The sequence below is a fragment of the Natator depressus genome, chromosome 8 (genome assembly GCF_965152275.1).
Source record: "Natator depressus isolate rNatDep1 chromosome 8, rNatDep2.hap1, whole genome shotgun sequence".
Taxonomy (NCBI): Eukaryota; Metazoa; Chordata; order Testudines; family Cheloniidae; genus Natator; species Natator depressus.
The window spans coordinates 104,216,187-104,243,934 of NC_134241.1; the positions used below are offsets into that span (position 1 = coordinate 104,216,187).

At 45.8% G+C, this 27,748-nt stretch overlaps 1 protein-coding gene across 5 annotated transcripts in view; it reads right to left on the reverse strand.

Annotated features, from left to right (window-relative positions):
- Positions 1-27,748, reverse strand: part of RNF220 (ring finger protein 220) — a 329,460-nt gene that overhangs the window by 49,345 nt on the left and 252,367 nt on the right. For 2 of the 5 annotated variants that reach the window (XM_074961894.1, XM_074961895.1), the window contains 3 exons: positions 22,801-22,843; positions 12,652-12,773; positions 11,472-11,604 (listed from right to left, as the gene is read on the reverse strand). In XM_074961894.1, coding sequence (XP_074817995.1) covers positions 11,472-11,604; positions 12,652-12,773; positions 22,801-22,843 — 298 coding nt within the window. Of the gene's footprint in view, positions 1-11,471; positions 11,605-12,651; positions 12,774-22,800; positions 22,844-23,132; positions 23,323-27,748 lie in introns of those variants that run through there. The other 3 variants (XM_074961896.1, XM_074961897.1, XM_074961898.1) reach the window with 2 other exon arrangements.

Sequence of the window (27,748 nt, forward strand, 5' to 3'; positions counted from 1 at the left end):
GGCTGAAGTTTGACCCGAGAGTCCAAGAGGTAGGCTGCAGTTCTAGCAAAACTGCAGACGGTTTGAAAAATTATCAAATGACTATCTTAAAGCCTGGGAATTTCAAAGCAGGACTGGACAAAGCACTAGAAAAATGGATTGGAGGGAGCAACTCTGTGTGTGCAGCAGATGGGACCGGATGATCTTATACTGTATGTCTAACATCTAGGAAAATAGAAGTTTAAAGGGATGCTGTCAACTTGAAATCTAGTCAATTTCAACAACCGAGTAGTTTCAGGTGCTAGGCCTGCCCCTTGACTCTCCCTGCCAATTTTGGTAGTTTTACAACCACTTTTCCTTTTTATTTTTAATTAATTTTTCTCCCTCCCTTGTTGCTGTGTGACAGACCCACTCACACACAACAGGGGAACTGACTGCACTCAAAACACTGTCAAATGAGCTGAGCAAGTTGAAGGAGAGAATATTCCCCCTCCAAATCTCTTCCCAGCTACAGTGATCTTAGGTGTTACACACGACAGATAAATCATTAGACATTAGTGTTTAATTGATCATCTCCCTTTAAACAAACACTGTACAGCAGTTTGAGCACAAAATTTAAGTTCTCTTAAATTTCCATAAAGACTAATATTAAACTGAAACTTGTAATAAAAAAAACAAAAAAACAAACAAACACCATCACAGTATAAACAGTCTCTTGAGATGTAAACCCTCCCTATGCATTGGGTCATTGACTGAGAACCCCAAAATGAAGCTGACTAGTCTAGTTTCATTATAAAAATTGATGTAAACATACTGCATCAAATGCTGAAGAGTACACTGGACTTTAATGTATTAGGATATGCTTCACCTTGGTTAGAAGAATTGGAAAAAAGATTTTTAACTTTGCAGTGTCCCATTAAAAAATGCATCTAAGTACAGTCAGAGCACTGATCTCACACATTTTGCATAGTGTGTTCCATAATGAGTGTTATTAATGTTTGTAAAGTGCTATGTGAGAGCTAAATGTTATCGATATGATATAATCAATTATTTTCCACTGCATGCATCCGATGAAGTGAGTTGTAGCTCACGAAAGCTTATGCTCAAATAAATTGGTTAGTCTCTAAGGTGCCACAAGTCCTCCTTTTCTTTTTGTCAAGAATTATAACATTCAAAAACCAGTCAGAGAACATTTCAATCTCTCTGGTCACTCGATTACGGACCTAAAAGTCACAATTCTGAACAAAAAAACTTCAAAAACAGACTCCAACGAGAGACTGCTGAATTGGAATTAATTTGCAAACCGGACACCATTACATTAGGCTTGAATAAAGACTGGGAGTGGATGTGTCATTACATAAAGTAAAACTATTTCCCCATGTTTATTCCCTCCCCACTGTTCCTCACACGTTCTTGTCAACTGCTGGAAATGGCCCACCTTGATCATCACTACAAAAGGTTTTTTTTCCCCTCTCCTGTTGGTAATAGCTCACCTTACCTGATCACTCTCGTTACAGTGTGTATGGTAACACCCACTGTTTCATGTTCTCTGTGTATATAAAATCGCCCCACTGTATTTTCCACTGCATGCATCCGATGAAGTGAGCTGTAGCTCACGAAAGCTTATGCTCAAATAAATTGGTTAGTCTCTAAGGTGCCACAAGTCCTCCTTTTCTTTTTGTGGGTTATACAATGCTCTTTGTGTGTAAGCTAGGGCTTTGGACAATTTCTAAGCACATCCTCCCCTTATCTCTCTGTCCTCCTCATTAAAACCAACCCTTTTAATACTACTGCCTGGCTACTTTATGGCCACTGAACAGACCTCTCCCTCAATTCCTACACACTGAGAAAACCCTTCCGGGAAAGCTTTACTCTTGCTTGTTAATTTCACTTCTTTAACAAGGGTCCACAACAAACTGGTCCTTTTCTGCATTCAGAGATCAAGAACCACCTCATGGACAAAGTTCTGCCTCTCCCACTCAAGAGCAAGTGTCAATGCACGCAAGACTGAGACTTTTCCATCACTTGGAGCAGCGCAAAGACAAATGTCATTTTACACAGCAGAGCTGGAGATGCGGTGTGAAGCTGTGTTAAGAACTGCGTCCCTGGAAAGAGCGCTCACTGGGGATGGGCACACATAAAGCACCAGTGCAGCACACAGAACTAGACAACAGATCCTTACCCAGAAGAACTTCAAGTCTTAGACAAAAGCAAAGATGACAAAAGTAGTTTGGGAGGGCAAGGGTTGTAACAGTGCAAGATTGTGAGAGTTGATTACATGTACATACCGTGTTAAGACATTTTAATTGAGGGGCAAAGCCAAAAGGGAGGCTGGCAATGGAAAAAAGTGACACAGAGAAGGACATTTCAAGCCGGGATCAGGAGGGAGCGGGAGATTAAAGACTTCATACCCCTCCCTGCACTCTTCTGCTGGAGACTCTTGCATCCGACTTCAGGTTCACTCTACTCTCTCAGTGGGTACCCTGTCTAGTCAATGCAGAAACAGGGCTAACGATATTGGTTACTAATTCATTCATCCAGAGGGCTCTGAAGACACTACAGACACCTTCCATTTCCTGGCCAGTCTCCTGGGAAATTTCACTCTCTCGCCACTCACGCACGAGCAACGTCACTGCCAAGTCTCTCTAAATGTATTGCCCTGCTTCCTCTCTCTTTGGCTTGACCTTAACTGCAACTTTAACTCGTTGGGACAGATGGAGGGAGGCAGGGTTTTATCATCTTTGCAGGCTCTCCTGTATGCCGGGTTTGGTTTTGGTTGAGACAGAAGAAGCTGTTGATTGCTAGATGGGGTGTAGGTCAGGAATTGGAGGTGCTAACCCTGGGGCTCTGCCAGATCTCTGCATGCATGACACAGGGGAAGTCACTGCTGTGTGCCTCAGTTTACTAATCTGTAAAACAGGAATGATAAGCACTTCAGTGAGATGTTGTGAAACTGAATGTTTTGAGATCTTGGGGTAAAAAATGCTTTGGAAGGGCAAGAGATCCATATTTTCTCCTCGATTTTGGAGCCTGCCTTCAGATTCCATTCTAATTTAAAACCATCAGTATGGAGCTACCAGACAGGCGCTGAGTGTTGTTCCATCATCTGCTTTATGGTTCACCTCAGCCCCCACATGCGTTCGTTTGGGGTGCAAGATGATTTGGGCGGAGATCTCATCTTCATGTTTGTTTGCACTCTTCTAGTACAACACACATTTAAATAAAGCACAGGCCGTGGAAGAGTCCACAGCTACTGTCACCGCGCTTCCCCTCGTTTCCAGACAAGCAGATCGGCATTTGTTGCAGAAAGGCTGTCCTAACGACATTTGCCGAAGCATGCCTTGGTACTGCAAGGATTCACCAAGAGCTGACAGTGGGACTGCAGAAATCTGCTGGAAACTTTCAGGCATTTGTATTTTAATAAGTTCCACTTTTCAAGCAGCTGCACTGATTGCATGCGACACAAGAGCCAAAGCAAATGAGCACCCCGGAGTGACTTTGGTTTGTCACAGTATATCAGGCTTCATCAAGCCCCCTGCATACACTAACTGATGCTGTACTCAGGGAGGAGACCTGGACCGCCTGTGGGGGCGGGCTCTTCTCTTCTTAAGGACATTACTGGAGCTGGCTATAAATCCCGTGCCATCTCAGAAGGGGGGAAACAAAGAGAAACTCAAGAATTAAATACGCCCTGTGGGTTTCCCCTCAGAGTCTTGCAATCCGTCTTAGTCAGGTTCCTGTCTGGTTGATCTTCGTTAGAAAGTATCCTGTCCTGAAAATGCCTTGCTTACTGTTTTAATGAATTCAAAGGCTTCCCCTCTACGTTATTTTCTAGGCATCTGATCTGCTTGAGGAAAAGAAACCCATAAAAGCACTGGGTGAGTGGCTCACTACTGTGCCCGCGGGAAGGGTGGGGGGAAATGGGCAGGTTGAGAGAACTTAGCTACAATTCTTCAATTCTTTCATATCTAAAAAGGACAGCAATCTCTGTTCTATCAGACAGGGCGGTTCGTAGTTTAAATGGTACTTGCTGCTAGCTTGCTTTTCCTGTCTCTGTCTCTCTCTCTTTGAAGTTGACTGGACAGCTTCCTCAAGCTGGCGTTATCACTCCCTCTAACCACTCTTGGCAGGCAATCTAATTCCCCCTGAAAAGGTCACCGCCATTTTAACTGCCTTTCAATCACATTAAGCACGCTGCCGCTCCTGCTCAGAGCGCTGCGCCTGCAGCTCTCCTGGCTGAGGTGCGATCGATAAACTGACATACCGTCCCCCCTCCCTGGCCTGCATCCCCAATCGCTCCCCACCTTCCACCCTGATCCTTCCCCTCTCAGACAACCACCTTGTGCTGAAGGAATGACAAGAGATGCCAACTGACCAAAATCCCCCCATAAATGTGATGCAGACAGGAGCTGCTAACCCATCGCTCCCTGATCTACTTGCCCCATCTGCTACGAAAAGGGCGGGGGTACATCCATCTCCCACAGAGTTACAGGAACGGTGACTTCCTGAGGACAGTTTGCTCAGGCATCAGTCCAAGCACCTTTGAAGCTGCTACAAAGAACCAGCCTCCCTCAAGCTTCCCTTCATGCAATCATTACTGTTATCTCTCACTCTCTCTCTTTTTTCCCCAGTTACCAGTTGTGTGTTCCACCCATCGATCCTTGTGTAAGACACTGTTTTAAGTCTGCTTGCCTTTTGACTGCGTTAAGCCGTTTAAGAGACGACAGCGGCTTCTATCAGTGCGAAGCTGATGCGATTCTTTTCAGATAAAGCACTTTTTTCCTCTCCCCCCCTCCTCCTTTCAAGTAACAGACACATACACACAAAAAGAGACACTGAATGTTTCAAAGAAAAAACCCCTTTTGAACTTCCCTTAGGAATTCTTTAAAGGGATAACTTTGCAGTGTAAACACTTGGGATAATGTGCATCCATTCTGGAGAGGAACAGAAGAACTGGTACAAATATGTTGAGCATTAAAAATCAGAGAGGGAAACACTCAATGCTTTCACTCGCTGAGCTTTGGCTGCTGCCTAAATACAGACTGGCTCGAAGCTTATTAGACACAGATTGCATGAAATAATCCCTTGTAACAAAGAGCAACAGAAATGGAAGATGTAAATGACTAATGCAAGAACCTTTCCCCATTGATCAGAGTTATGTAAATGGATGGGTAGTCAATGCTAGGATATTTCAAAACAAGTTTTCGTCCCACGACACTCCTGATATCGGGCAAAATCTCTAACCACGGTATCCCACATTGCACTTCAGGAACATGTGTTCAGACACCATTACTGCTAGGGGGAGGCAGTGTTATACCTCTTCAACAGTTTCACTAAGATGACTTCTATTTAATCTCTCACTTACAACAAGGACCTGATTAAAAGCAGCATCTGGCAGATGTTGCACATTTGTGGATTTCCCCCCACTACTCTGAGGCTGCAGAGGGAGGGGACAAAAGGAGAAAGAAGATTGCCCTCCCTGTTCAAGGCAGATTCCTAGTTTAAACAAAGATCTCTCCCTGAAAGCACCACACGACCTATACCATGTCCCATTACTGCAATATCTGACCCGGCCCCTGGGAGAAGAAAAAGAACTAGAATCCTATTTAATTGTTAACACACAAGAGGACAGTACCAGGTTTTAGCGAACAGATTTAGTGATGACAATTGCCAGTGTTTTACAAAACGTGAAGGCAGCGACAAATACCAACGAATTCCGATATGAAATGCCTACCCCACTCTCCAAGGCCAGGAAGCCAGCATGCTGATTGTAACACCTAACAATCATGTCACTGTTACCTTCTCCTGGGCTTCGGCTTGTTTTTTCCACCTGTTGTTTCTGGACATACGCTCAGCTCTTTGGGGGTGGGGACGGGCTTTATTCCATGTGTGCCCAGTGTCTAGTGCAAGGCACCGGATTGGGATCCCCAGGCATCACAATACTAGTCATGTACAACCTACGGAGGAGTCCGATTCTCAAGGACAGCCTCTCCAATCACAGAAGAGACGATTCCCAGTCAGGTTTTGGAGAGTGCAAGAGCTCTGGGCCAGGAAACGGCACAGACAATATGAATACCCAAAGACGCTAAGAGCTAAGTACTCAGCTCCTAGACAGAAGAGCTGTGCAGACCGGCACTGGGGGTGGAGGGGAGAGAGGGGTGTTCAGTCACACTTGCTTTCTGGTACTTTCTACAAAAAGCAGAAAAATCTGGACTAGGAACATAAGATTGGCCATTCTGGGTCAGACCAGTGGTTCATCCAGTCCAGTCTCCTGTCTACTGACAGTGGCCAGTGCCAGGTGCCCCAGAAGGAATGAACAGAACAGGGCAGTTATCAAGTGATCCAGCCCCACTCGTCCAGTCCCAGCTTCTGGCAGGCAGAGGTTTAGGGACACCCGGGGCATGGTTTTGCATCCCTGACCTTCTTGGCTAATAGCCATTGATGGACCTGTCCTCCATGAATCTATCAAATACCTTTTTTGAACCACGTTATAGTTTTGCCCTTCACAGCATCCCCTGGCAACGAGCTCCATAGGCTGGCTGGCTGCACTGCGTCAAGTAGTACTGCCTTCTGTGTAAAACCTGCTGCCTATTAATTCCGTTGCGTGACCCGTCTTGGGTTATGTGAAGGGGTAAATAACAATTCCCTAGTCACTGTCTCCACCCCAGTCATGATTTTATAAGACCTCTGTCCTATCCTCTCTTCGTCTCTCTGTCCAAAGCGGAATAGTCCCAGTTTTTTTAAAAAAACTCTCCTCATATGAGAGCTCCAGGCCCTTCTCTGCACCTTCCCCAATTCTAATCTCTCTCTTTGGAGATGGGGCAAGCAGTATTCAAGGTGTGGGTCTACCACGGATTACGATATATTCCGTCTTGTCTCTCCCTTTCCTCATGGTTCCTAACGCTAGTTAGCTTTTTTGGCTGCCACTGCCCATTGCGCTGATCTTTTCAGAGAACCCTCCACAGTGACTCCAACATCTTTCTTGAGAGGCAACGGCTAACTGAGACCCCATCATTTGTACGTCTAGTTGGGATTATGTTTTCCACTGCACATTACTTTACATTTATCAACATTGAATTTCATCTGCCATTTTGTTGCCCAGTCACCCAGTTCTGTCAGAATCATTTGTATCTTTTTGCAGTCAGTTTTGGACTTAACTATCTTGAGTAATTTTATCCCATGTGCAAATTTTGCCACCTCACCGTTCGCCCCATTTTCCAGATAATTTATGAATACGTTGAACAGCACAGGTCCCAGTACAGATCCCTGGGGGACCCCACTATTTACCTCTCTCCATTGTGAAAACATTGTCCTACCCTTTGTTTCTCATCTTTTAATTTGTTACTGTTCTATAAAAGGACCTTCCCTCTTATCCCATGGCTCCTACTTTGCGTAAGAGCCTTTGATGAAAGACCTTGTCAAAGGCTTGCTGAAAGTCCAAGTACTCTGTATCCACTGGATCACCATTGTCCACGTGCTTGTTGACCCCCCTCAAAGAATTCTAATAGATTTGTAAAGGGAAATCATGCCTCACCAAAGCAGTGTTGACTCTTCCACAACATATTGTGTTCATCTGTGTCTCTGATCATTTTGTTCTTTGCTATAGTTTCAACCAATTTGCCTGGGAATGAAGTTAGGCTTACCGGGTTCTAATTGCCAGGATTGTCTCTGGAGTCTTTTTTAAAAATACACGTTACATCAGCTACCCTCCAGTCATCTGGTACACAGGCTGATTTAAGTGATAGTAGTTCTGCAATTTCATATTTGAGTTTCTTCAGAACTCTTGGGTGAATACCATCTGGTCCTGGTGATTTATTACTTTTTAATTTATCAGTTTGTTCCAAACCCTCCTCTACTGACACCTCAATATGGGACAGTTCCTCAGATGTGTTACCTAAAAAGAATGGCTCAGATGTGGGGATCTCCCTCCTATCCTCTGCAGTGAAGGCTGATGCAAAGAATTCCTTTAGCTTCTCTGCAATGGCCTGGTCTTCCATAAGTGCTCTGTTAGCACCTCGATCAGCCAGTAGCCCCACTGACAGTTTAGCAGGATTCCTGCTTCTGATGTACTCAAACAATTTTTTTGCTGTTATATTTTTGTCCTTAGATAGTTGCTCTTCAAATTCTTTCCTGGCCTGCCTTATTATACTTTTACACTTGACTTGCCAGAGTTTATGCTCTTGTACATCTGAAGAGCGTGATCACTGATGTGATTTTTGTATATTCTGACCAAAAAAATAAAAGGCTACCGATTGTTCCCCGTTTGGGGACGATATCTCCACACTGCCTGCTAGATCTGAGCTGGAACTGTGCAATAACTATGGATTGTTCCCAGTTTGGGGATGGTATCGCCACCCTGCCTGCTAGATCTGAGCTGGAACTGCGCAATAAACACTGGCCACAGTCTCCTACCCCCCCCCGGGCTGTGACATCTCCTCAGAGCAACACACGCTATTAAAAGGGAAATTGATGAGACACAGGGACAGCTATTCTCCCTCCAGTTTTATGCATTTCTCCATGTCATCTCTCTAGACACTGGCGACATCCATGTAGCCTAAAAAGGCCTTTGATTTCCACATCACTGCTCCTTCTCAGCCAAGGGAATTGGGCCAAATATGGGTTCTGGAGTGGGAAGGGTTAATAATGGTACCACCAATTCTGCATAAAGCAGTTTTTATCATTGCAGGGCATCTCCAAAATGCTGCACCACACTGCTGGGATACAAATTAAGAGCCCTTTGTCCCAGAAAGAAGTTGTCGACATTAACACAGGGAGAGAAAAAAGCGAGTTACATTTAGTTCCCCTGAAACCAGACAGAGCAGGTCTATCAAAGGAAGCCTCAGCACACTGGCAGTCAGAGGACAGGCATGCAAGGGGACCTTGGAGCCCAGACAGGAGGGAAAGGCTTACATCACTTGTAACTTGTTTCCGGCTAAGAAAAACAGCCCCCCCGTCCACATTCAGGGACTGGTCCAAGCCAGGAGTTCCCATTGCCTAGAACAGGGATAACCAGCTGGCAGGCATGTTCTGGGGAAGTCTAGGCAGAGTTCTAGGTAAAACATTCCCCTGCTGAATGGAGAACACATTTCCCCAGGGGAATGACCCACTGGTGCTTGGCTTGCCCTGTCTAGTACATGTAGAGAGAGCTGAGTACTTTTCATGAGAGATGCACAAAGACAGACCGACCCTAGGTGGGCACTGCTGAGTCCGATGAGAGAGGGAGCATGCTGCGTTGTAGGGATCCCCACCCCTTTTTGACTGGGGAATTCTTTCAGCCATGGAAGATCAGAGGTTTCTCCTTCTCAAAGGGCAGAGAGAGGAAACATCAGATTGGAAAGTCTCTTGTACTCAGCCTGGCCTTTTGGTAAGAACTAGGTCAGTCTGGATAGCTGGCTGGACTATCAGGGAAATGGAGTCCACAATCGATGGGTCCATTGGTGACTACTGTGATCCTATGAAGTATTCCCAGCTTGATTCCCCCCACATCATCTAGTGACAATTCCCCAGCCACCTTCCGTGCACTTTTACCATCCAGCATTCCCCCACTCCCCCCCCCGCCCCAAGACAGGTGGCAAGGTTCTGCAGACAGCAGAAGGAAACCCTGCATTCACTCGGAGGATGAACTGCAACATGGGACGTGACGATTATATCTGTGTTTGGAAGCGTCCATGCACGCTAGGAGCAGCCCTCTACAGGGGTAAGGGCATGGCCCTCGTTGCCGCTATGGGTTGGCTAACCTCTAACCAAGTCATACAATGGAGCTATTGCATTCTCAAGAATCCTGTGCAGCTGACCCATTTAAAAAGACAACAATGAGCAAGGACCCTGCACATTCATGAAGTTTAATCATATGGGCTGTAGAGCTCTCTCGCAACCTGCAGCATCATTTGAAATACCCGTCCCCGTGACTGGGCTGGGACTGAAAGGTTAATACGACACTCCAGTTAATTAGCTAGAAGGACTGTGAATATTATCGGAGTGAGGTGACCCAGCGATAGCGTCAGGGGCTGAGCGACGGATTCTACCCTGCTCCCCAGAAGAGCCCACAGGAGCCAAAGCGGTTGAAGAGGAGAGGTCACGCAAGCACAGAGGGGCAGGAAATAGGGCAGACTGGTCATTGTTCATTTGAAGTAAGAGGATAATCAATACTGTAGCACTGATTAGACCACAGGAACAGGCCAGCATCCCGTGCCCTGTACTACCGATGCCAATAGTTATGTTAATGAACAAAATCTAACGGTCTGCACCGCATTTCTAGTGCGCCATGGGTAGGCCTGTGAGTAAGCAAATGAAGCTGCGTTTGCAACAATTATTTCCAGGAGTGTGGAGCATTGCCTTCGCTAGAAACACCGAGAAGCTGCCCCATGCTGCTACTTAACCTCTGTGCTCCGGAGCATCTGCTCCTCTATTCCCGAGTTACAGCTGAATTCCAGAGGAAGGCAAGAGTAGCTCAGGAGTGCCAGGGCATCACTTAACAGCTTGGGCATGTAAGTCTGACTCGTTCCCTTGGGAGTCTCTCCCCTTGAGACATTTTAAATTAAAATCCAAGCTGATGCATGAAGATCTAGCATCCCCTCCTCTTCATTGGATGGACAGAGCCAGCAGTTTTGCTCTCGTTAGGGCTGTGTGCGTGAGACTCTCTCTCCTTAGCGCCAGCAGTTCACGCCAGAGAAGAGTTTAGTAAATCCTGCTGTTGGAGGCCAGAGGGCTGAGTGGAAGAAAGAGGCCAGGTTCCCAGCTACAATTACATTCACCAGTAAAGCTCACATGAGGTCAAATTTTGCTATAATTCTCTCTCTCCTCTGTAACTGGTTTCCCTGTCACTGGGGAAGGAACAGAAGGAGGGAAAATAAAATGTGTTTGTCTGGGAGCCCTGAGGGCCTGCAGCGCTGGAGGTACACAGCAGGTTGCTGGATTCTCATTTATCAACCTTAAAAGGGATGGAGTGATAAATGCATAACCGGCCCTTTAATATTTTATGCAGGTGCTAAAGCGACTTCGCTGTCACCTTCAATACATCACCAGCGGCTGATAAACCAGCTTTCGTCATTCCAGGCTGGGAATTTTTACAATTTCATTTCTTTCTCTCCCCCACCCTTCAAATATATCAGTGTATTTTTTAATGTGTGCAAACAAGGAATTGATTCCTTCCCAAATGATCTCCCCCTCTACCTGCTCCCAATCTCTCCTCCTATGCGGCTACATTTCCTGAATACGAAGTAAAGCAATTCTTCCGTACTTAAGATCAGTATAAAATGTTACCCTTACTTTCCCAGGTGTGGTAAGATCTGAAATCAATCCTGTGTAGTGCTGGCAAAACTTGAAGTTTCCACCCATCTTGAAAGGTAACACTGTGGATGTTTACGCAGCTTGAACCCCTCCCTCTAAAGAGAAGTGACTGATTCAATGCTCTTTTTTAAAGCATAGCACAACTGTCCTCTATGCATCTCAGATGTGCCTCAAGTCAGGGTGCCCTGAAACGCCACCCGTACCTCGGAATCCCCCCTCCAGGAGGGTGGTGGCACGTATCCTCTTCTGCCCGCACCACTCGTATTCCTCGAAGCGATTGCCGTTCTCATTCTCGATGTCCACAGAGTCATCCTCAGTCATGCACGAGCCTTCTCTCTGTGCCGGGCAGAGGGTGCAGAGACTAAGACACCCTAAATTCCCATGGGGGTCAGGACCTCTCCCACTGGGAGCTAGATCAGCAGTGGGTAGCAGCATCTGCTTCCCCACAACAAGCCTGATCCCGAAAGGCGATGGGAGCTGAGAGTGCTCAGGACCTCTTAGGATCAGGAAAATGAGCAGCAGGGTTCCCATTTTACATAGGGACACTTAAGCTCTAGTTCCCAGGACAATCCTGGCATGTGTCCAAATGCAACCTGTCTGGCACATCACAGCTCGTAAGCGTCTGCCCCTGAACTGAAACTAGCACCCTCCCCTGGTCCAGGACCACAGGGTGGATCCCTCAGCAGGGCCAGAAGCGGAAGGATGTCTCAGGACACCTGGCTCATAAAGGCTGGTCAGAAAACTGTTTTTAAAACACGCTTCACTTGGGACATTCTTGTGGGGTGTTTGTAAAGCGCCCATGACTGGCAGAAACAGGAAACTACAGAAAGCCAAAAGCGCCCGCTCTCCCCCTTGCAGCACATCTATGGAGTTTACTCCTCTCTCCTCCTCAGTCTTTGGGAAGGCTAATGAAGAGACAGGGCTTACCGTCCCATGGGAAGGTGGCAGAGGAGTTTTTAGAGACCCTAACTCCTGGTGTGCAATGCTCAAGTGGCATTTTTAACAAATCTGTTTTAAAAGGGCAACATCAAAATGGCTGTAAAGGCAGAGAACAGAAAAGAAGAACTCTTCCTGTGTTAGGCAGGAATCTTAACACATTACACAAGGCTTCAGGCAGCCAAATACCTGCAGAGTTTGGTCTATTAAGCTGGAGTTCATTAACACGGCTTGGGGGACATGAGAAAACAAAGCTTCTAGCATGAGGCACACAGGAACCTATATGGAGCAGTCTTCCAGGCATGAGGTGACTGCAGCTCCCAGACAGTGCACCCTGTGCCCTGGCCTTTAACCCAGCAGGGTTGGTTTCTGCCCTGGGTGGGAAGGGCAACTGCAGAGAGAGTAGGGAGAAGGGAATGGCAGCAGAAGGTCCTGCTGCGCCTCTACCTTTGCAAGGCATTGTTCCACATGTCTACTCATCTCCTCCTCGGATCCTGACAGAGGCCGGCTGCAGAGGGGACATACCTGCCCTTCGTCTTGCTTCCTCCGTTTCATTTTCCCAATCCGAGCTGCATGGAGAAACCGGGGAGAGAAGAAAAACACATCACCTTTATAATCACTAGAGCGAGCCTCTCTCACCTGCCTTCTCCCCCAGCAATAAACGCCTTAGCAGAGGCTGTGTGGACACAGGAACACTGATTCACTGACTTTAGGATGACCAGGAGGGACAATTATGATCACGCAGCCTGACTTCCTGAATAGCACAGACCAGAGAATTTCCCCCCACACTTCCTGCATCATGCCCATATCCAGGAGCTCAGCTGGAGCATGTTTTTTAGAAAGACATCCAGACTTGATGTAACGACTATGTGATGGAGATTCTACCATGCCCCTAGTTCTTCCAGTGGCAATCACCCTGACTTATGTTAGAGAACTAAAGCACTGGAGAGTCACATCAGAAACCAGGTATACATAAGTCGTGTGAGTAGCCTGCTATGAATAGATAACAGTATGGAAAAAACAAGGGCGTGAGGGTGATGGGTAAAATGGACAATGCTGCAAAGACAGATAAAACTGAGAAAAAACCAACAGGGAAATACCTAGGCCGAAGTAGTAAGCCACATAGATAACAATATAAGTGAAGAAATGTGTGATCAAGATGTGCCAAGGAAACGTAACCCATTCAGGCGAAGGAGTGTGGGGTGACAATGCAGCATGCATACGGCACGGAATGTACCAGGTATGGATAAGGGTGATAAGTTAGGTAACCTGAGGATGGCGTATGTGTGATGGTTAGTAAGCATGGAAGGGTATAAAAGAACGTGGACTGTTGAGGACAGATGGAGCAATACAGGACCTCACCACGATTGAACCAGCGTGCCGCGGAGGAGGACAGCAACGTTCTACCAGTTACCCCACCTTGGGACACTGATCACTGCCTCATCCTGCTCTGTTTTACTTATGCTTGACTGAAGTGGTGATAGTATCCCCAAATTCCTTTAATAAAGCTTTAAAACTGATGAATTTAATAACTGGGCGTGGACTGTGCTTTTTGCCCAACAGTTATAAATTCACACCTTGTTTTCTAGCCTGGACTATCCGGTGGTTGGACCTCGTTGGGCCTTTTTTCTGATAGATCAAAGAGCCCCCTGCTATCAGATATTTCCTCTTCATGCAGGTACTTGCTCAGAACCCTACAAGACTTGAGGTTTAGTTGCCGGAGACGTCCTGCTTAAGTTACACAACCGTCACTTTCAACATCTCAAGCTCCCATGCATGCCTGAATACTCCCTTCCTAGAACGTCAGACACAGGTAGGAACAACATGCGCAGGGCAGGCAGGCTGGTTTTGGATCAAAGAAAGGAATTCTGCAGTCCAGGAGAGGGCCTTTAGTCTCCCTGGTTCTTAATCTGATTTGCGTTTGTGTTATTTTTATTGAAAGTACATCCAAGCCATGTAGTGAAAAATTGGAAGCTACACTCTCCGCACAAGAAAGCAATCTCGAGGAAAGACACAGTCATGCTGATTAGGAAAAGCAGCCGAGAGAGCCTGTTACTTAATCCAATCTCTGGTTAATCTGAGCCATCGTTAAACGTGATCAAAACATCTGGAACCAAATCATTTGCATTAAAAAGAACTTCTGTCCTTTATTATGATGGCTTTAGGCAGGTATTACTAGATAACTCAATCACTGGCTGGAGAAAAGTCTCTGTTTAATTAACAGGGAAGGTCAAAATTCTGAACACGAGACAAGTAAGAGCCTAAGGAAAGCCCATGTGGTAATGAGAGATGACACAACTGAAAAGTTGTGTTATTCAGAGATTGGTATTGACATTGTAAGCACTACCACGTGCTCCAAAAGCGGCAACGTTCATGCCAGCGTCTGGATGGATAGCAATATCAATGGTTTACTACAATCAAAGCGAGAAGGGGAAGGTGCTGCAGATCTAGCTAGGTGATGGACAACAAAGCAGGGAGACAACAGACCTAGAATTGTCACCCGTCCAGCGCATCCATCTCACAGAATGAGCTAAACTAAGATTTACTTCCCCGGTGTGGCTGATTCCTGATCTTTCTAGTAGGGCTTTCTTCATTTGCCTGGACAAACTTACTGCTATATCAGGGTGCCCCACTTACAGAGCTCTGGACCAGAAATACTCACTGCACTTCACACGTTAGGACAGAATCAGAGTCCCTCAAACCTATTCCCTGGGAAAAACTTCCCAAAGATACTCTCCTTGCGCCTGGCATTGCTAGAGGAGATTGTGCCAAGGCACCTGCCGCTCCTAGAGTACCATATAGCAGCCTGGAAATGAAAATGGAAGGCCTCCAGGGACCTGATCCTGTTTACAACAAGGATGTTCCCTAACCTAATACACACTGGTTTCAGCAAACATCTAAAATCCATCCACCCCTGCCTGCTCCAGAATCCTTTCCATCTGCTACAGTGGGGTGTATCTCATGTTGGCTAAGGGGTATTGACAGGCTAACAACATGCCTGCCTCCCAATATAAGCTTCAGAGGCTTCAACGTTTCTGGGGTGGGCGGGGGGGGGGGGGGGGAAAACTCCTTGAGTTTCAGCGTCTGTTTTGTCTGCCCTAAACCAGATGTTTCACTCAGTGGTTATCACCTCCTTCCTCTCAAGAGAAACTAGTATTTTAAAGTCAGCTTTGCCCAGAGAAGTGACTCTAATAAGGCACCACAGAGCCTTATTTATGATCTCAATAAGTCCAGATCAACTCTGCTCCATCCCTAAATAAATCAGTGTTTTTTCTAACTGCCTGCTTTGCAAACTCCACCTGGGGTCTGAGAGTCAAGCGGGGCATGCTCTAGCTCACACTTCATCACCCGTAAGAGAGATTTTTGCAACCCTGGTTAGGTTTTTTGGGACGATATTCCACGCAGATTAGAATCCAGCTCCCTCTCCCATAGCTCTGCAGAGGCAAAACAGTTAACAGGGATAGAAAGAAATAGCATGAACTTAGCATAGTCAGAAGATGTGACTACACATGCAGATTAGTTAAGGGAAAAGATAATCAGCAGTCACATATAAAGAAATTCACTCCAAATGAGATCCCCAAATCACAAAGCACTGCGTACATACTGGTGTCATTCCTCTGTCCCATCCACCTTCACTTTTTAAAAAACGGTAGGGAAACTGAGGCAGGGAAGAGTTAAAAGCAGCCTTGCAAGTTTCCCGTGGCCCAATCACCCGAGGGAAACAAATCTGTTTGCTGGACAAGTTAAAAGTTATTAAATATCACTCTTTTTTTCATTGCCACCACAATCCAACCGGGGCACTAACAGGCAGGCAGGCAGGCAGTTTGCATGTCTGGGCTGTTAAATTAACCCAGCCTTGTCAAGCAGTCATGAGAGAGTGACTTGGGGCAGGTGGAGTCAGTAACAAGACTGGGAACCGAACCTAGGTCTCTCCCAGCTCCCAACAGACTGCACCCGCCCCAGTCTGCCTCACTCCCTAGCAGAGACACGCGCTCTTTTCCTTTACATTATAGTGCCATGAGTGAAACAGCCACTGGAGGAAAGAGGTGTTGAAACCAAATTCCTCTGCCATTTCCGTTCTGTGGTCATTAGCAGCAGCGTGGTGCTTCTGGAAGCGAACGGTGCCCCTGGTGAGGGCTGAGAGCAAAAGGGAATGCTGCATCCTAGAAAGCACATACCAGGCAGCATTTCCTATACACGCCACGGAGCTCAGCTATCACTTCCAATCAGCGCAGAAGGGACAGAGCGGCCCCAAAGGCAGGGGGTGATTGTGGAGCTGTCCCGAAGGGGAACGGCTCAAAAGAACACGCAAGTGAGACCACAGTATTGTTAATTAGTGCTGATAGATGCAATCATTTCTAATTAGCTCACTAATCCCTCTCCCCTGTGCTCCTGTCACAAGAGCAAAGAGGGGGGGCCAGGGTTTTTTCCTGTCCCTAAGCCAGTAAGATAAAAGCACCAAAATCCTGCGGTAAGCAAGAGGAGAATGGAGGATTTAACTCGAGAGCGCCTGAGTGCTATTGAGAAGGTGTGTTCTAGACAAGAAGTGGCCTCATTTCAATCTCTCATTGAACAAAGCCTCTCCGGTTATTATTCAAGACTTCTGCCAAGAAGTGAGGAGTTCACAAATTTTTATTAGTATTAATCATTATTATTAGGCCGTCAGAGGGCTTGTCAGCACCATTGTGGCCTCACTTTTAACGGATGTGCTTGATCGGCGTTACCCCAGACTAGACCACTCGCACTGTTGCTGCATGTGCTCTCGCCTGTCCGGCGCTAAAGACCCGCTCGGCTCGCCCTTTCACGGCGGGCGTAAGCGGCACCTCAGTACCGCCACGCTCGCAAGGGAGCCAGCGGACACATCCAGGAGCAGAGACAATGGCCCATCTGCCATTCGTTCTCCGGTGGGCTAGGATTGCCCAGCTGCTGGGCTGGGAGCCTGTCCCAAGAAGACAATTCCTGCCATGTAGGTCCCAGAAGTGATGGAGCTTTAGCAGGCCACAGCACATGGGCAAGCAAGTGGAATAGCGAAGGAACTGAAGCCTCAGCCCCTGCTAGAGAGGGGGCGAGGTCAGGCCTTTGGATCAGCCCGCAGAGGCAACACAAGCAGGTGAAGTTGCTTTTCTCTTCTGCTCCCGGTCGCTCTGGACTGGACCAGCGGAGATGCTGCTGCCAGTGTGGAAAGGGGAACCAAAGACCACTGCTTGCTAATATCAGCTCTGGGCACAGACAAAGGCCTCTGGCAGAGTGCTGGATTCCAAACTACTGTTGCTATCATTGCTCAGTTCATGCCCCTCCCACGCGTACATCAGACCCCCACTCACTTCACGCTACTGGAGCATGCCCCCCAGCACCTCCTTCAAACCTGCTTTCACCTTGGCGATCAATGATAGCGAGGGAGGCTGGGCAGGTGAATTTCCATCTTTCTGTAACAGGGTCTCCCAGATCAGTGGCTGCTCCTTTCCTGGCCTAAACATTCCTAGTCACTTCTGATCACATCTCCCACAAAGCATCTCAGCTGGAGGGTGAAGCGAATGACCTGGTTTTAATTTTCACTGCTACCTTTGTAAGATCCTCAGTATCAGAGAACATCCTGTAACCAGGGCCGTGTGTGTGTATATATTATATTACATCATCAATATATACTTATTACACACAATATCAATATAACATTATATCGTATATGTATTTCTACCAGGTACATGGCCTGAACTGGCCTATGTCTTTCTATATCCTGTTCACTTCTGCTAAGTATCCCATAACACTTTACAAAGCTGATGTCAGCTTTGGCATTAGAAAAGTTGTCCAAGGCAAAATACATTAACCTTCTGCACCAATACAAGCTGGGGAGGGGCTTTCACAGACCAGCACCTGGAATGCTAGTATCCAAAATAAAGATAAGGAAGGTACAGAACAACAAGTTAAGTAACACAGATGAACTGGTGGGTTGGATTTTAGCGATGTGTAAAGCGTTTTGTAACTTGTAGAATTATCCTATAAATATTACCAGCTGAAACGTGTAACTTTGGGAGCATACCTGTATAAGGTGAATTTAACAATGCTGCATGAGATAGCTTCTGAGAAGCTGGTATTGTATTGAACCTTTCTTCCTGTACTATACGATTATTGACTTTTAGCAATAAACCGGAGGATACTAGTTATTTGGTTTCTTGTATATATTCCATAACAAATCAAAGTGCAGTCAAGCAATTGAGTACAGAATTTATCAACCACCAGGGGAAGTTCTAGCTTATCTGAGAAGCCAAAGTGATGAGCACTACGTAAAACACTAAAATATAAAGTGCCAAAAAAGATCAATGGTACTTTGGGTGGTCTGGTGGTTCACTGAGTGCAGACCTAATAAGCAGCAGCTACTTAGGACACACTACTACAGCCCAAACTAAGTACAGATATTGTCATTTAAAAGAAATCCTATATTCTCTCCCTTAGTTTCACTGAGCTGTCATTTTTTGCCCTGACTATGGAAGCAAGAACTGCTAACGGCAGCTTCAGTCCTGCAACACTGTTCAGTGGCCCTCCATGCAGGCGCAGAAGACCATGCACACAAAGCCCAACTGGCTTCAACATGCATCCATCAGCACAGAGTCAATAACAGGTTTTGGGTCAGTGTCAGCATAGGACTCAGCCAGACTCTCAGACTTACCTGGAGAGGGAGCTGTAAATGAGACACAAATATAAGCCTATCCATCTTTTACAGCTCTCCTGAGGTTTTTACAAAGATCCTAGAATAATAGGGCTGGAAAGGACCCCAAGAGGTCATCTAGCCCAGCACCCTGAACGGAGGCAAGACCAAGTAAACCTAGACCAGTCCTGACAGGTGTTTGTCCAACCTTAAACACCTCAAATGATAGGGATTCCATAACCTCCTTTGGAAGCCTATATCTATCCTTATAATTAGGAAAGTGTCCCTAATATCGAATCTTAATCTTCTTTATTGCAGATTAAACCCATTATTTCTTGTCCTACCTTCATGTTCAATAGCAGTAAAAAAAACAAAAACACATTTAAAATATTTTGGTGTATTAGCTGGCAACGGGGCTGGAAACACTTTGGTGAGACTCACACAAAACCTTCTGGGGCCCAGAGCAGCCATCGGGAAGAATGCTTGATCCAGGAGAACATGGACAGCAGTGGTAGCAGTAAAGCCAGCTCAGGAACAGGAGAGAGCAAGAGAATGGAGAGTTCTCCACATAGTCAGAATTTAAACTGTTTGGGATCTTGTATACATTCTGAAGGACACATAATACCATCTACAAAAAGTGTGCACGAGACCCTCCCGAACAACACAACATGAGTTTAGCACAGGTGGAAGATGAGGGACTGGTGCTCAAAAATCAATCGGAAACTTTAGTACAGAATGTAGATTTCCACTTGGTGTCTCCCACATGAAGCATATTAAACTTGGGTTCCAGAACCTGCATCAGCTTCCATCCTGCTTGCAATTCAAAGGGTTTGACCTATAGAACTAAACTTCTGGACTATCAGGAGTTTTAGGTTAGGCCCCAATCTACTCTAACTGTAAACTCTATCATAATTTCATCAGGGATCAACTATGTTGCTACCAGGTCTATAGCTGCAGTCTAGATTTACCCTTAGAAGCCATATTTCTCTCCTGTTACTCTTCTTTGATAGCTGATATTGATAACAGACTGATTAAAGAGCAATGTCACCAGAACCGGATATGTATCTAAGAGTTCTGAAGGGATGTAGGAATAAGATGTCTGAGCCGTTAACAGAAATAAACGCTCATTAAAATCAGCTACTGTGCTGGAGGACAGCAAATCTTTTATCCCTCTCTGTAAGAGAAAGTCACTATAGATGATCCTGGAATTAGATCAGTGAGCCTTACCTCAGCACCAAGGTACAAACTGGTTGCAATAACAATTAAAAATAATTTAAAAACATCTAGATGAATACAGTACAATAGGGACACATTAGTACGGTTTCTGCACAGGAAACATCGGACCTTCTAATCTATTAGAATTCTTTGAAGTGTCAGCAAAATGATGGAGAAAGGAAAACCAGATGACAATATATTTGGATTTTCAAAAAGCTTCTGACCAAGTCCCACATAAGAAGCTAATAAGGAAACTAACTTGGAGTTTGGATGCTAAATTGTCGTATGGTGAGAAGTCAAGTTCTCTTATGGATTAGAAATTGGCCAGGAGATGGAAAACAGATTAATAAATGGTAAACATTCAACATGTTTAAAAGTTCTCTATTAGGACTAGTGTTTAGATATGTATTTATCAATTATCTGGAAAAGGGAATGAATTGTAAGCTGGTAAAATATCACAAAAACATTTGTTAATACAAGAGAAGACTGAGCAACTCTAGAGGGAAATATGATAGCAGGTGACATTCAGTGTTGACAAATGCAAGGTAATGCACAGTGGAAGGAATAAAATGAACTACTCATGTACACAGCTGGGTTCTAAGCTAACCAACTACTTGGGAAAAGGACCTGGGCATCACTGTAACCTTTGCTCAATCCCCAGCAATGGTTAAAGCAAACAATATTAGGATGTATAAAGAATGACCAAAATTATAATACCATTATATAAATCAACGAGACACCCTCACATGGAATACTGTGTTCAATTCTTGTCACGATGCCCCAAAAAGGATAGAGCAGTAATAAAGGAGATTCAGAGAAAAAGTGACAAAAAATCTACAAGTCTAACCACCCCATTTTAAATGATCAGCCCAAGTTCATATAAACCAGCCAGTAGCAGAGCGCACTACAATTTAAGAGCTCCCGGCTCCTTATCCTATACTTAGACTATACTGCAGCCCTACCTTGGGGCAAAACCCTGGCTCTACTGAAGACAACAGCATAATTCTCGTTTCGTCAGTAGTCTTGTGCTAGAGATGTCATCATAACCATACAGCTTGGCTCAAAAATTTTGAGTACTTATAAGATGCAAAATTTAGGGGTGCTAAAATATATCTCTTAGCAAAAACTTCCAATGCTTATTCTCAGTCCAAAGGTGATTTGTGTGGCAAGAACGGTTGATGGAATTCCATCTGAGACTCCCATGCATGGGAAAGAGGCATTTTCCATCACTGAACACTTATCGGATTTATTTTTTGTGTTGAAAAAATTTGAAAATGTTCATGCTTGCCCTGGATTCAGTTGACAATGAGAGCAAGTGCACAGGATTCTTAAAACAAAAAAATGACTCTGGGTTTCGAAATAAAGTTTAAAGATTTTGCTTAACACGCTTTTTGTTTCTTTAGCGCAATGCTAAGGTCCAATATTACAGATTATACGTATATACTAGTACCAAAATAGAGTTTCAGTTAGGATCTTCTGTTATTTTGTTGAAATCCTCTATTTGCTTAGAAGCAGCACAAGGTAATTCAATGTAAAAACTACATCAATGCAGCTTTGTGGGTGTATTTTTGAACCATCAAAAGTCAAGAAATTCCAAGTTAAAAATCTCCCAGGAACTGTAAATTGGCTACATCATCTATATTTAAGCAAGTTTAATAGTAAACATCAATATAAAATTACACATTCAAATATTACTATTGCTATGTGAATAGTAACTTTTGAATTTTCTGACCTTAGTGAATTCAAGGTTTCACCGTGAGGTTGTACTGAATTGGCTTTAGTTGAATTAAACAAAACAAAGAATGTTCTACTGACTTATTTTCATGCACTGAGATGGAAATCCGATGAAGTGAGCTGTAGCTCACGAAAGCTTATGCTCAAATAAATTGGTTAGTCTCTAAGGTGCCACAAGTCCTCCTTTTCTTTTTGTGAATACAGACTAACACAGCTGCTACTCTGAAACCTGTCATTTAAAGAAAATAAATGATGGCAATATTTGATTTTTAAATGTAAAATGTTTTTCACAAAATAAAAATATTTATTATTTTCCAAAACACACTCAGAAGTGCAATGAAACAGGTGGATCAACATCTCTAGGGGGCTGAGGGGAGGAAATCAGAGGATCTGGATAGACACCATAGACGCAAGTACACTGAAAATTGTTAGTATAAACATTTACTGTTAAGGCCTTGACCCTGAAACTTGGTCCATACAGCTACAGCAGCCCATCTGCATTAATCATAATGCAGGACTAGGACCTAAGTGACATGTCATAGCTAAGATCCTAAACCTGGAAGATGTTCCATGCATGCAGACTATAGAAGAACTTGTAGGAGTGCAGCCTAAGTGATACACCCCGGTATTAAATGCTACTTTCAATTATTTACCAAGCAAATACGTAAAAATATACAAAAACAACTCAGTGCTCAGCAAAAGTTAGATTACTGTTCATACCTGCATTTCTTCATTATAACTTTGATAATGGGGTTAAAGGAATCAGAAATTATTCTGTATGCTCTGTTTTTTGGGGAGAGGAGTGGGAGGAAAGTAACAGGCCTGTAAAGCTGGCACAATTTGACTGGGGGAGATGATAAAAACAGGGCTTTTAAACAGCAAGGTGAAAGGAACCAAGTAATGCTTCAAAGTAACACCCAGGGAGAGAGGAAAAAAAAGGAAAGGCTGAAACTTCCTGACTGTGCCAGCGAAAGACACAGGTGCACCGTCCCCGCTGCACTCACCATTCAGCCTGGTCTGCCTGTTCGCTCTCACTCTCAGGAAGGTCTGCAAAGGGAACAAGAGCAGAGCAGTGTCAGCGCCCGGCTGGGGAGGAAGCTGGGCAGTGCCCCCACCCCGGGGCGACCCGCAGCCTTAGCCCTCCTCAGTGACCGCGGAGGAGAGAGAAGGCCGAGGACAGCCCCCCCCCCGACCCCAACACCCCCCGACCCACAGGGAGAACGAGACGCCCTCTTTGGGTCACTTCCCCCCCCCATGTAAACACCCCGCTCGCTCCCCGCCCCCGCAGCCCCGATGTAAACAAACCCGCCTCCCCGCCCGCAGGCCCCGCACCCACCTCCTCCCGGCCCCCGCCGCAGGGCCCCCTCCTCCCGCTCTGCATAGCCGCAGGCGCAGCGGCCGGCACGTGGTGGGGCGGGGATCCGGGCCCCGGAGCGGAGCCCCCCGGGCGGCCGGGGATGCCGGTGGATGGAGAGCGGCCCCGCCGGCGCCTCCGATCAGCTCCCAGCGGCCGCCGCCATGTTGGGCCCGGTCATGTGACCCGCCGCCGAGCGGGGTGAAAGTTCACGAGGCAGCGGGGAAGGAGCGGGCGGTCCCCATAGCAACCGGCAGGCCGGCCGGTGGGGGACCCCCCCCCACCCGGGCCAGGCTCAGCTGCACCCTAGCACCTCTCCCCTCCCCCCAGCCAGCCAGCACATGGGGCCCGGACCCACACCCCCGCCATGCAAAGTCCTGTGCCCCTCCCTGCCCAGGTCATGGGCCTGGGCACCCACCAGGAGAGCTGGACACAAGGGAGCACAGTTTGCTCCCCCGGGGGCACGTCTTCAAGCCTTCCTCAGTCCCGAGGGCCAGCAACTTGCCTTGTTAAAAGTGAAAGCTCCAGTTCCCATGGAAGGACCTGAGGGGGAGCTGGGGCGTAACGAAAACCGCCAAGTTATGGTGAAGCTGACGATAAAATGGCAGGCGCCCCGCACACCCTGACAGTGGTGATACATCTCACAGGCTGGCCCAGCCCAGAGACCCGCCGCCTGCATATTATTAAATATCGTCAGACTGCCCAGAACTTGTATGCTACAGAAACCCACCTACAGCAACGCGGCTGTAGCCCTATTCCAGCACAACACGAACACAGAACGCGCATTTCAGTCGGTGGCACTTAGGCTCTGCTCCACCAGAAAAATTTGAGGGTGTGACAAAGGATCTTACCAACTAAATCGTTTGCAATTAATAAAGAGGTTATTATTCTGTGCCCTTGCTTTGAAGTCACAACTAGTGGTTGCAAAAATGACTAATGCAAACAGGTGTTCTCGCTTCTGCTGTGTAAGGCCCTGATCCTCAAAACACTTATATGCATAATTAGCTTTACTCACAGGAGTACTCCTGTTCAAGTCAGTAGGAACACTTGTGTGCTTAAAGTTAAGTAAAGTGAAAGTGTTTGCAGGATCAAGACCTACGTTGCTGAAGGGATGCTGAAAAAAACAGGTTAACCAATGCAAGAAAACCCCTTTTAAATCTTTAAGACCCTCCAAATGTTCTCCTAAAACCCAGTTTTTTTTGAATTGCTGGAATATCATGGAATCTCCCACACAGTGTTCCCAATGCACCCACTGTAACGGCGGGAGAATAGCAACATTTTGTAGCATTTTTAAATACACTATAAAGTAAGATGGAGCTGGGATACAGGGTAAGATGGCAGGTCAATACACTGCAGAATATCTAAACAGTCCTGAAATAATTGACCCTTTGTCTATCTCTCCTCCCTTGCTTGAGGTGAGATTACTCACAAATAGGAAGAGGAAAAAATAAAAGAAAGCATTTGGGGTTCAACTGAAGTTTATTTTCATGTTTGTACGTAGAGCAGTTTTATGCCAGTAACCCCAGTACAGACAGGTAAGAGGGGTGGACACACCCTGAATTCCAATTCCATTTGCATTTATGCCCATGCTATTCCACTGAAGTCAACTGGGTTGGGGAGGTGTAACACAGACATCGAAGTGGGATCAGCCTAGATTTGTATGGGAGGAGTTTTTTCAAACCCCTTTCAGATTTCTACCCTCTAAGCCACCAACCATCCTAAGCAATGACCGCCTTGCCTGCTTTGTTCTGATTAATGAGACAACCAACAAATGACATAAGAATGTCTCTTGAGTATGGCTGCACCCACCACAAGCTGCAGAGTGAATGAAATTCTCTATGGTTCATAGATTGTAAGACACTGGTTTGGTAGGTAAAACAGCTGTAAAATGCATATTATTGGGTTTTTGAAAAAGGGTAATTCTTGCTTCAAGCAAAGCCTCAGCTGCCAGATTCATTCTAGTACAGTAAGCCTCCTGCGGGTGTGTTTTATTGGTGTCTTGTTAGAAGCTTTATCCATATTATCTAATGCACACAGGTCGTTGGTGGAATCTCTCTTAGCGACTAACGCCAGAACCCAGAGCATCACAATTAGCTAATATTTGTCCTTCTGTGTATAGAAACCGCTAACACAACTTGGAGTTTAGTGGGCACCAAAGGGAATTCATTCACACTCTATCATTCAAACACACATCTGCCAGGAGGGTTTATATGTTATCCTTGAGTAGGAAGAGAGAAGACCGTGGCCTATAAAAACTAGACAGGTTGGACCGAAGGAACTGGGGAGAGGAAAGTGGAAACGAGGCTCTGCAATAACAATACAGGATTCCTTGATCTCTTTGTCAGAGGCCATCAAAGCAATATTAGTAGTTGTGGCTGTTGGAACATCAAGGGGCTGTTAGACTATCCAAGCAGGTCATATGAAGGCAGAGGGAGTTTGGCTTTTTAGAGTTTTTTTATGCAGATGCACCCCACTCAGATGCCGCCCCATTTTGCTCTGTTTGGGGCTTTACTGTCCAAATCCCTGGTTTAGTATATTAGGATCAGAACCTGTGAAGTGCTGAGCATCACATGTGAGGTGTTAAGCATTCTCAAACTATCACTGATCTCAATGGGATCTGGGGTCACTGCGGCCCAGACCCTCAAAGGTACAGTAGTTAGGTTCCTAACATCCATTGAAATCAATGGACGTCAGGAGCCTAATATCTTGGAGGAGTTGGGCCTCAGTGATGAACAGGATCAGGCTCCAAGCTGGTCTGTGTGTGAGAGAGATGCCAACCAAAACACTAACTGGCACATTTCCATCCATCTGTCAAGGCAGAAATACAGACATGTAACTCCCTCCTATTGAAATGCACAGGGTTAGACATAAGGGGCACAGATTAAAAATCCTATTTTAAAGCAATATTTCTTTCCCTGAGTTGCTAACAACACCTCAGATTACTAAAACCCAAATAACGGCAATCATCTGATTTCATTTTCTGCTTTCTTTTCTTTTCTTTTCTTTTTTGCATTGCACTCAACTTGGACACTCAAAATTGACTCCTCAGTTTCCTTTCTCTTTCTAGTCAGTTTCACCTGGAGGCTCCCGTAGACTAGCCAAAGGCTGCAATATGTGGGTTACCAATGAAGCTGTGGAAGGCTTCAACCTAAACAAAATCTGCTTCCTACCCCCAACCCCTTAACGTCACAAAAACAGTCATATTAGCTTTTCTAAAAACAACTGCCCTTTTGTTTGTTTCAACCAAACCGGCATTTTGTGCCTACTTTATGCTACATTTCTGCCTTTCACTTTTTCTAGGCAATTTTTTTATATATTTTTGCCACATAAATGCTTAGGGAGAGTTAGCAACTTAGCTTAAATCTTGCATGGTGCTAACCCCTAAAGCATTCTGCAGTTTTTCTCTGGGATTTGAAATGCAGTGGTCATGTTTTTACAGCACACTCAGTTACCAAATCAGAGTTGCTGATTCTTGTTTCTACATCTTTATTGAATTAAGCTACAGCCTGTTCCTGGGTAGAGGCTCACTCTTGCGGTTCAAATAGCAGAGAGAGGTGAGGCTTTGCTGGACAAGGATTTCAGCCACTCATTTTTACTTACTTCACGTATTATTCAGCCACAAATGTTCCACACTGGCTTACCTAACCCATTTAGGGTGTTCTCTCCCTGCAGAGAAGGCGCCTGAAATGTTATCCTTAAGGCAGGAGGAGTGTTTCACTCTAGAGTTTTTTTTTCTTTTTGTTATTCTCCCTTGGCAATGCTGGTAGATAGATACTAGCAAGGAAACTGACAAGGCCTGATCCCTACTCGCTATGCAGGCAAAACTCCCACTGAATTCAGTGGTAGGGGGATTTGAGTGCAAAAAGAGAACTGGATTGGGCCCAAAGCAAATGAACAGGGCTGAAATGCCTGTGACAATGGAAGAAATGAGACAGCTGGGAAGAGATTTGGAGCTGCGATCATCATCTCAAGTCATGCATGAACCTTCCCTCTCAGGGGCAGCAGCAAGAAGCTTCTTCCTTCATCTGCCCACGCTTCTCATCTGACCACTCCCTTTATCTTCTTCATTCACTCCCAGCTTTGCACCATCTTTCACACCTTCTCCCTACCCTGCTGTGCTTGGAAAAGCCTCCTGGTTCGTGTTTGCCAAGCACCCTCCCCTCCTCCAGAAAACACCCAGAGAGCCACTTGTTCACAGAAGCTTTCTATCGAGAAAGACCTCACGTCACTGTGCTATACCAGTTTGCAACATCATGGTCAAGCCAAAGGTCCTGCACCAAGCTCTGATGAATGGGCTTGTCACAGGGGGGGTTCTGTGCTGGGCAGTGTTTGGGGCCAAATCCGATCATCAGACCTTGGAGCCACTCTGTAGCCACGACTGCCTTTGCGGCTGCTCTCCCCGGGCACGTCTTCACTAGCAATGTTAAAGCGCGGCCGCGGCACTGCTTTAATGTGGCTGTGTAGTCGCGGCTATAAAATCCCACCCCCACGAGGGGAGTAGCTCCCAGTGCTGGGGCACTGTCTGCACTGGCACTGTACAGCGCTGAAACTTGCAGCGCTTGGGGGGTGTTTTTTCACACCCCGAGCGAGAAAGTTGC